At 30.6% G+C, this 11,486-nt stretch overlaps 1 protein-coding gene across 1 annotated transcript; it reads left to right on the forward strand.

Annotated features, from left to right (window-relative positions):
* The first annotated feature begins 1,735 nt into the window (after window positions 1–1,735).
* Window positions 1,736–11,049, forward strand: LOC132723539 (delta and Notch-like epidermal growth factor-related receptor). Its single transcript, XM_060708278.1, has 9 exons — window positions 1,736–1,846; window positions 5,501–5,560; window positions 5,881–5,969; window positions 7,227–7,322; window positions 8,336–8,408; window positions 8,932–8,966; window positions 9,314–9,439; window positions 10,160–10,283; window positions 10,806–11,049. Coding segments are annotated over exons 1-9 (663 nt in total). The 5' UTR covers window positions 1,736–1,787; the 3' UTR covers window positions 10,807–11,049.
* The last annotated feature ends 437 nt before the right edge of the window (window positions 11,050–11,486 follow it).

Consider the following 11,486-nt stretch of genomic DNA (forward strand, 5'->3'; position numbering starts at 1 on the left):
CAAAATTTGTACAACGTATGTATAGTTATACAATAAAAAATGAAGAAGTATATTAACTTTCCGGACATCCCTCGTATAAATGGCTTTTGGGACGCATTTTTGAAGAAGAATTAACAGTGATATGTTGTACTTTTCAAAAATAACATTGCTGGAATTCTTAGATTAAAACAACACAAAATTGTTTTCACAACAAAAAACAAAAAATGAAGGCCGTTTTAAACTTGGTGTAGTGAATTTTAAACGTATGATATCACCAAACTACGAATTGAATTGTTATTAGATGTCTATCGGCATCAACATTATGTTACATTCTTGTTTGAATGATGTGACATAAGTTGGAAAGTGATAAATTATAGATAGTTATAGATTATTTTTTGACTCTTGAACACAAAAGTTTTCTTCTCCTTTCATCAGCAGTTTTACTACGATTAAAACAGTGTTGATAGTAAAACACAAACTTTTATCGTGTTGTCCTATTTGTGCATGAAAAATATGCGTTTCAATAAATAAGGAAGTAAATAAATAAATTGATTAATAAATAAATAAATATAAATCAATGAAATACCTACATTTGTATTGTGAACAATATTCCAAATTGTTGATATACGAGTAAGTCTTAGTAATTGATAAACGTGTACATGTAAATAAATTATAAATTTGTGGTAAATTGCTTGGTTCCCTTCGAAACAGGCCAATTTAATAAATTTATTGTTTTTGAAACACAAAACAAAAAAATACGTTTTGTGTTTTAGAAGATCGTAAGAATGTTGTAAATTATATAATTATGCACTTTTAGTAGGAGGTTCCTGAGGACATGACTATTTTTTTTTATTATGAACACACGACTGTAAGTGGTTTCCAGTACTAATTGAGAAACCTTTGAACATTTTCAAATCATTTTCTTAAATAAACTTCAGGATTGGCTAAAAAATTTCGCCTTTTTACTTTTTTCCTTTTATGTAGAGAGGCTTGTCTTAGCCTAAAGAGATTATGGTATCATAATTATCATGTAATGACAATAATAGTAAATGACTACGTGACATTTATAACTTCAGGAAAAAGCTTCTAAGAAAAACCGTAGGAACAGACTGAAGTTATACTGACATTTATAAGGACAGTTCAGATTGCAATTAACAACGGAGGGAATTATTCATCTTTATACAGACAGTAACTTAAAGTTAGAATAACATGTAAATATTCTTTTAAAATATTATTATCTGGTTACATCCTACTTTTGTCACATTTTATTCTTTGTATGGTTGTTATAATTTCCAAGGTTTTCCTATCACATAACATTTTTTTTTCAAATTCATACTAAACAGATAAAATCACTTTGATTGGCTGAATAACTGATGGATTGATTGATTTTGTATTTGGGCGAATGAGTGCATGCGTGCCTGCGTGCTAGTGCATATCATTTCATAGTTCAGTTTTGATAATTTAACTACCGGGGCCATCGGTGTGAAAAAATCAACATTTGTTTTTCACATTGCACCCTGAGTTGCGCATAATTTTTATTAAAAACGTTTCTATCCGTAAAAATCAGCCTATGCACGCTTTCTTCTTTGTTAAAATGTACAATGTACTTGCATGGACAGTTTTATGAAACACCCCCCTTCCACGTAAAAAAATAAAAGAAAAAACGCATAAATAAAAAACCGTTGAAACACAAGTACAAATATGGTTGATCACACGACAATGGTAAATACTTAAATGCTCCTGATAAGCGGTCGTATATAAGGAGGTGCCCGGGCGCGTGACAGATTAGACAAGAAGCACTTATAATCATGGGTATTTGGTTTGTTCTTGCTTTTGTAGTACTTATAAATAGTGATACGGCATTTGGGTATGTATAAATTGTCTTTTTTCTAAATTGTGATATCGTTTTTCATTTTAACTTAATCGTTTTGTATACTGAATTAATAACCCTATTTATGTAATGGAATGTTGAGAAAAGAAAACAGTTATATCGTTATAAAATAAGAAGATACTTAGTTTCAAGATGAAAATACAGCACATGCAAGTAAAAAGTAATAAAGGGTCAGGTACCTTTAGTAGTAAAAGATAAATTGTCATATTTTAACTGTTCTATCAATAATAAGATTAAAAAAATATATGATATATAAAAGTGTGAAAACTCTTCTTATAAAAGAGAGTCAACTAAAAGTTTTGTCATGACGGGACTGGAAATAAGATTTCAAGATTTATGTTTGATTTGATATAGGTCTAGACCAATAACTTGTGTTCAAAATTTCTAATCATTCGCTCACTCCATGTTGCCAGAATAATTATTTCAATTGTGATAAATGGTCTAAAATTGAAAAGCATCGCATCGCTTTTCACTCAAATAGGACTAACAATGGACAATTCAAATGATTTTCAATGTTCTTCTTAATATATTTCTTAATTATCTTTTACATTGGTTTCTGTTTTAAATGCCCAATCTGATCTATATGGTGGCTGATTTGAGTGATGTTGTTATTTGGCTCCGTCAGGCGAAAGCAGGAAAATACGAAAACGTGATTACTTTGTCGTAATGTCGTTCTTTCGCACCTCGGGGCGTCAGTCGAAATAAAAAAAATATGACAAAGAAATCACTTTGCGAAATTATGGCGTGGCACAAATCATCCACTATATATTGATATACTATATATGAGCTTTTTTGTTTCGCCTTTTCGCCCCCGAAAACACGCTTATACGAATTGGCACGGATCAGATACCTTACATAACGTTATTGGTAGACTAAATACAAGAATCTAAAAAAATAAAAATGACGAGTCTATATCACATTTGTTTTTGGTAAAGTGCGCAACATAATTTGCTTATAACAGCACCGATCCAGATTGGGTTTCGTGCATATTGTTGTTTTTTTATAATAGCTAAATTGATTTTCTTTAAACGAGACGAATAAACCCCAACACAGAAAACGATTTCCGTTTGAGTTAAGTTTCTTCCATAGACGGCATTCTTTTCCAACTGATTCCAACGGCGTAATAATATTAGCAACGTGCACGGATGACTCGACTGTACCAGTTTGGAAAATAAAAGAGTCTTCATTCAAAATCAGTAGCAGTTCAGTTAAGAGTTATCCGTGCAAGTCAAGTAAATGAACTCCATTGAGGTGTTGTGTCATGACGGGACTGAAAATATTTATCTTATAAGATTGATGATCTATTTGATTTAGATCTAGATCAGTAACTTGTGTATAAAATGTTAGATCAGTTGCTCACTTTGTTTTTCCAGAATGGTAGAAATGTCCTAAAATTAAAAAAATATAATATACAATTTATTTCTGAGTGTTATTCTTCACGATAATTTGTATATCTTTTTGTTTTGAGTGCCCCAGACGAACTATGTAAGAAATTCAAATTTCATGCTTTTATTATTTTGGACATCAGTGCAGTTCCTTTAAGTATGACATTAGGTATATTAAGCAAAAAGCTAATCTGTATCGAAACTATTTTTAGATTTTCTTTCGCCGGGAACGTTGTCCTAAAGTCAGGTCGGTTAGGGAAAAAAACATATTAAACAGAAATCAAAAATTTCCGTCACATAATAAACATTTTTGATTGTACTTATTCAGTATGACTCAAGTCCAAATCTACACATGTATTACATGCATATTGCCATTGAAGAGCTGACTTTTATCAGATTGGTCATGCCTTCTGAAAAATGTTTTGATGATATCTAGCATTATAAACGATACAATTGTGTACGTCACATATTTAGACTGGCACATGCAGTTTAGTTTTATTAAGTTATCTGCCAAGGGAGATATTTTTCTCACCTGATTATGCAAGCCTTACAATTTATATGTTTTTTAACATCATAACAATGTTATCAAACATGGTATTATCCGTAGCTTTTGCAGATGTATCAGCTAGGACGCAAAAATATCACAAAGTAAAATAATAAAAAAACTGTTATCATTTGTTTGCTTTGTCCGATGTTCACGCCGATTTTAGCACATTTCTCGGTGGTCAGTCTACCTAACCTAATTTCCCGGGTAACTACCAAGTAATTACCGATGTATTGTGGTCGACTACTATAATATGTACATACCACGGATCCCGCGCATGCATTTTTACCCATCCAGGTGTGTTTTTTTATCATTATCTTTATTGTTAGCCAAATTCTTTTGATGGGATGAGCTGCAGAATACCCGTTAATGTACATTCCATGGTGTATCCAAATTACTAAAACCTTTACATGGACTCTCAGACCACCATTCTTGTACCGTAACAGTTATTGTTTTCACGATGGTACCGAAGGTAACGGATAACACTAAAGAATCAAATATTAAGTAATTTCTAAGAAGTCCTCTTTTTTCTGATTGTTTTATAAACATATATAACGGTAACAGTTATGTCAAGGTACAGAGGTAATGCACTATTCTTTTTATATTGTTTCATAAAGTTATGTGGAGATAATGCGGAACACGCCGTTTTTAATGAATACCATACACACCGTCGGTTTACAAGATCTGTAAATAATCTAAAATGTCATTCTTACTGATAATTCTATACTCCTCTGTCTATGTTAAGCCATTTAGGATCTCTTCTCTAGGTACTACGTGCTTGTAGTTATATAAACTTTAAAGACAAAAAAGACAAAATGACATTACTTTGCGCATTATTCGATCTTTAAAGATTAACCAATGAAAATGATTTTTTTATGTTTATATATTTATATTGCCATTGAAATGTTGATATGTTGCAAAAATTACAACCTTTACATTTAGAGTACGAGTAAAATGTCAGAAGTGCTTGTTACAGAGATGAAGGATTCAACTAAAATGTTTGCTTCTGTCATTATCAGTTTTAAAATTACCTATGAGAGAAATTCACTTGCCTTTTCCACGGTTTGGATTTTTTTTAAGTTTATCATTTCTTTGTATTATTATTGTAGTATTAAGATTAATATACTTATCGCTTTACTCCATGTTCCGAAGACTGCTGAAAATCATTTAGAGGGTATTCTCAATTTTAAAACGCCGGGGATGATTTGCACAACAACGGTAATTCGTCAAAGTTGGCATGGTGGGAAACATACCAGTCCTGAGGGATCACTTTTTTTTGTAGATATTCATTTACGTTTCTGTATGATTGTATCTCTAGACAAAAATGGAACGAACGATAATAAAAAGTAACAGTGCATATGATGCAACAGATCCTGTCATAACACAGCTAGACAATGATGTAAAAAGAGTACGCTTAAATTAGAATTATGTTCTAAACACATTTATTCTGTACACGCTTAACATTTTCATGAAAATGGTCCAAATCAAACGGACAAAGTGGGATATTAGATGTTCATCCATAATATTATGCAAGTTCCAAATCCAAACTGTAATGTTAAAGATTTGACGCTCTGCAGTGCACCACATCTTTATTGGTTTTGTACGTCGATTTAAGCACATTTATTCTTTGAATACTAAACATATGAAAAGGGACAAAGGATGTTTTTTTCTATTTCTGAAGATGTAATATTTATATTTTAGGGACTATTGTACTTCATATAGGACAGAAAATGTAGTAAGATATACGAGTTGCGGTTTTATGTGAGTATGAGCACGCTTTAATCCCTGTTCCCTGTTGATTAAATGAAATATTTCTTTGCTTAAATTTGCCTTCCAAATTACATATTAAACTTTAAGTATATATGCATTTAAGAAAGATAATAATATGGCTTCAGAAATGTATAGCATTTTCTTTTGAACCGGCTGTTTCTTTTACTTATGGTGACATAAATGATTTCCTTATCCCAACTTTTTTTCACTATCCCGCTGCGCGTTTGATCCTTGAGGTATTTTATCTATTGTACTCGAATGAATAAACATGAACGTTGTTCTAACCGAGCATTTTGTAAATCCCAATTTAGATATCTTAGTAGGTGTACAAGGTACAGAACGCAAAGAGTGTCTTATCATGAATGTTGTTCTGGATGGCAAGGCTCCTATTGCTCCACTCGTAAGTATATAATCATTCTTGATTTCACAGAGATAAATAATGGGGTTATTTAAGAAAATGAGTTCAATACTGAATTATACATGTACATACACAACTGTCAAATCTATATTGAACCAGGCGCTAGCCGACTCTATAAGGTTTGTTTGAGTCCAATATAATCGGGATTGGTCTCGACAATGTATAATGACCTCTGTTTTCACATTTATATTGACATTGTAAAGAATTTGTTACTCCAAATGCAATATGGAATTGACTATGAATATGTTGGACTCTGAAAATAAAAATGAGGCTAAAAGAGATACGATATGATTCGAAACGGATGTCATGGACTCTAGAAAAGGTATCATAATGATTTTTATTGCACAATCTCGCTGTGTAAACGATGAGTGTACATTGGTTATATTTTATATAAAATAAGGTTTGTGCTTTCAGTTGTAACAGCTCTCAACGTATATTTCATTTATAATAATAACATTTTATGGTCATCTTATTGTGTCGCAAAAATATTTCATAACAGGTAAAGAAATATATAGATATTAAAGGTAAAGCTTGACCTAATTACCCTTTTAAAATCTTGAATTTAAATATGCCTGCACTGCAAAGAAAACAGTGCGTAAAACAAGAAAGAATTGTAAGCAGTCAAACAAAATACAAACATGTTAAGTATTTAGGAGTTTATTTTATTTCAACCTCATTATGTAAGCAAATGTAATTTATAACCTAGAGAGAAACTTGTTTTAGCTTAAGATCTATGACAATGGTATTTACAAATGGAAGTTGAATTTGTGTTTGATAACGATTTCTAAAAATATTCGTTTTTACTTTTGATCGAATAAATGACTATCCATTTCACTTTCAATATATATTGGTCTCAATTGAAAGGTCAGTTAAACCATAAATAATCTAGTTGATATAATTTAGTATCATATATACCTGGCAATCACGAAATTGTTTCATTGATGTTTTTGGAAGTGTAAGAAAAAATGACCGATATTTCATATCTATACCCAACAGAAAATAAATTGTTCTCAACAAAATATGATAATTCTTCATTACTTAGACTTTTAAATATTTTTTTTCCAAAAAAATATTTTATAAAAATATTAATGATACGTTTATATTATTTTTTCACTGTTTGGAATACTTTTGAAAATGATCCCATGATAGACCAATTTATTTTGATAATTTTATTATTATTATATAATGCAATTAAAATTGTCAAACGTCATTATTTGTTGTTTTTCTTTTGTTTTCTAGCAATATGCTATCAATCTTGTCAAAATGGTGGCACATGTATCAGACCTAATACATGTCAATGTACATCATCATTTAAAGGTCCACACTGTGAAACAAGTAAGAATAACCTTATTGTCAAACACAATCAAACATTGTTTTTTTGTTAGTTTTGCTTCTGAGCAGTAGTCATGACAGTGAACAAAAATGCGATGTTTAATATGTCATTTCTGAAAAACTGGAATAGTCTAGTAGAGCTCAGTCTGAAACTAGACTTTTGTATATCTCGTGACAATACATACAAACATTGCCTTAAAGAGAATTTATTTGTTTTAACGCGTAACGATAAATATTCAAAACTGCTTTCTTTCTACAATGTATATGTTATAACACGTGAACTATTTGAGTTTTAGTAATGTGCATCCTACATTCGTTATCTTTTTGTAAAAAGAGCAAATGAAAACGAAGTGAATATTTGCTGAAATAGCCAAACGTTTATAATTTCATTACAATAGCATACTTCGTCACCTTAGTGCAATTACAATTGTTCACCTATTGAATTTAATGGGAGTTAAGCTGCTACTGCACTAAGGTGACGACTTTGTTGAGTCCTGCTCTCACAGCACATAAGATAAAACATCACTGAGGAATTACGATAAGACTCCAAACGTTATATGTATTATCGGATCTTATTGAAAGTTTATTGTATTGGTTATGATATTGCATAAAATTCTCGAAACAAACACTCATAAAGACGTTTTCGGGAGTTTTCATATAGACATATAGGCAAAATTAAAACTGTTCAATAGAATTTCTTTAAACTTGGCATGATGTTATAATATGATAACAGAAACATTTTAAGAGAAAAAAAAATTGGGGTCACCGTTCCCGTTTTTGAGTTATCTGCCCTTGAATTCTATTAAACAGTTTTAAGTTTGTCTATATGTCTATATGAAAACTCCTGAAAACGTCCTTAAACGTGTAAAGTATTTTAAATACATATATCATAAAATAAAACATTTTTTAATTTTATACGGAAATGCCATCCAAATGTATAACCTTTTGCATGACTATCGTTTCTAAGTTAGCTTATGTTTTGATAAAATTAAGGGAAAAGTGTCCTTTACATTCAGAAATAACGTTACCAACTACGCCAAGTACAACTCCTGCGATAACGACAGTAGAGGCATTGATGGCGACATCAGGGTAAACGTAACGCTTTTGTGAATTGATTTTCTTCAATAAAACTTCTTTAAAGCAAATCTCTGAATAAGAGGCAAATGCTTGATCGTTTCCTTATTACATATAGTAAATAAAGATATTTTTTTTAAGTTTTAATATGCCTGTAAGTTGTACACGTTTATTAGAGTCATATAATGACTATGAATTAAAATGTCTTGTTACAGTAATAGAAGTTGTTATGATGATTAAATCCCAATTGCATGATACAATAATACAATTTGTTTTTAAAAATTCAATTGAGTTGATGATACTTCTTTGAACGTTTGAGTGTTTAAACTTTAGAAGATTTAGCTCTGCTGTGAATAATATCACATAACAAACAAAAACATATCTGAGAAATAAAAATGTTTTCTAATAGCGGAATCAACTTAAAAATGCGGTTATTTTATTCAGTCTTCAAACGTTTAGAAGAACCATCTTCATATTGTTATAATATAATTTTCATTTACTTTCTACATATTGCATGCTAATTTATTCCTTAAAACAGATCACCATGGATGATAAGTGGTAATGAAACTTCCGGTATGTGTTGTTTGAATTATAATCATGGCATTTTCCGCCAAAAAGGCTATTAATTACTGAGGAATAATGTAAAAAATACATGTACTGTCTTATTTGTTAATTGATATTCATTTTGAAACGCCATCAATTGCTCTAATTTCTTTGAACTTTGACTATAAACACAAACCAGAATGAATGGATAAGTGCATTTGTTTCGGCCTACATTTTGTTTGTGAATCTGATCTTGTGTTTTCAAAATTCAATTATTTCGTTCCCCATTAAAAGTGTTTCAATAATGTTATTTGCAAACACCCAATTTGCGTATCCTTCATTGAAAACGGGAAATTTTAAGTCATTTACAATTGTAGTAGAGCCGCTTTCCACCTCTTGTATCAACAAAGTCGACAACTGTGAAACATTCAGCCAGGATATGTGTTCGGGTTATCGGTCATGGGCAATAGAACACTGCAAATTGTACTGCGGACTATGTACAGGTTGTTTTGTTTATACATTTTCTAAAATACTATTTTATATCATTAAAAATAAGAAACTTGCTAATTTATCCCGACTAAGTTGTATCTAAATATGATGAAGGTTATCTTAAGTATTTCTGAATCTTGATTTATATTTTTTTCGTTAAAATTCTTCAAAGAGAATAATGGTAGGTTTAACCTTTTTATTTTTTTGTTGAACCTTTCTTATTCCAGATTTGACATACGAATAGAGTTTAAACAATTCATTTTTTAAGATCTTTAAGAATGTATTTTATAAGAATATATTTGTAAGATATATTGTAAAGTATTTGTTAATTTTGATTCAAAGGGATAGTAAATAAGTCTGTTAGAATGCAATCTATTCGACAGATTGTCAATCTATATTTCTTATAGTTTCTTATTATAAGGCCACAATATTGCAATGTACAGGCACAGTATCTCCTTTCTACAAACATCTTCAAATCAATTTTGAAAGTAACACACATGTGTGAGTACTTCGATTGAGTTATTTCTATATGTTCATGTGTAACGTGTATTACGTGTATAAGCCCATTGTCATACATTGTGGACTGCATGTTCAATGAGGAACATTAGCTTGCACAGGACCGTCTAGGGTTTAATAAAACCGAGCCTGCAGCATTTTCAATTTTGCCGTTTGGATATTGGTCAGGGACTCATTTATTGTGTATTTTCAAAGATAAACATACTGTATTTTGCCAGAATCACCATGTGAAGATAAGATTGACAATTGCAAGGATATTGTGCCAGATATTTGCACATCGGCAGCAAATGTGACATCGGCGAAAGAAAATTGTGCTAAATTCTGCAATCTTTGCGGAAATTGGTGAGCCATATTTTCTTTTTGAATAATTCCGTTGTATATTATTGAATTAAATGACATTTGACAATTTTGTTGATAGTCCTATGGCCGTATAAATTTTCTCGTCAATAGATCTAGATATGTGCATATATGTTGATAGAGACCTCCGTACTAAATATGACTGTTTAACTCTTGAAACGTATAAGTATAAAAGAAACATGCATGTTCAAAACTTCAAGGAATTATAAGTATGTTATATGATGCAGTTATATTTAAAGTATGTTTGGTAAACTATTTATTATTGTTGTAAATAAATAACACATGCATATCATAGGGCCTATCCAAGTAAAAGATTTGGTTGGGAACGTAAAAATACAGAAGATGAAGTTTGGTGATTCAAAAGTGAAAATTTTCATTTATATATCATGGGTTACTAAGAAGACAAAACATATATCCTTCAAAACCCGATTGATAGCATGCTAAACTTATGTATTTTATGATCAGTTATGATACACTCATGCAATTTAATACCTTGTATATTTTCAGATGCTGGAAAATGGAAAAGTCAATTATAGATATTAAGCAGTGAAATAAGTGAATGTCATGTGTTGGCTTATATGTTATTATCAACAAGATATCCATAACATTTTATTGAGTATTTACAAATACATTCAAGAACAAAATATAAACATTTCATCAAATCAAATATTTCCCCTTCAGTTTCTAATTTGACATTATCATCCGTACAATAAAATCTTCCCGGTCAAAAACCAGCTGGCAGTTATATACATCTCTTATTTTGTTAACTTAAACCATGATTATATTAAAGTTTATGTATGTTTATCAGGCCTTTGACATGAGACACGGTAACTCGATTATTGTTATGAAAAAGAGTGTGAAATGATCGGTGTTATATTGACTGGTCGTTAATTCTGACAAAACACATATTTCTCATTTATTATTTATGTTATTTGTGTAGCAGATATATATATAGGCAGTTTCAAGATTAAGTTGAAGTCATGGCAATATTTTCCTACTCTTTTCACTGTCATTAAGGCAAGAAAACAAGGTCTAAAATGTTCAAAAACATTCATCGGACTATACAGCGGGCAAAGCAATAAGGGTTATCATCGAAATTTTTAGTCCTATTAAAATGTAGAAAAAAAAATTTTTTACCCCCGCAGATTAGATTCTTTTAAATTTTTTTTTAAGGGGTTTTCTGAGTGG

Source organism: Ruditapes philippinarum, unplaced genomic scaffold (genome assembly GCF_026571515.1).
Source record: "Ruditapes philippinarum isolate M1 unplaced genomic scaffold, ASM2657151v2 ctg127_1_1_1_1, whole genome shotgun sequence".
Classification (NCBI taxonomy): domain Eukaryota; kingdom Metazoa; phylum Mollusca; class Bivalvia; order Venerida; family Veneridae; genus Ruditapes; species Ruditapes philippinarum.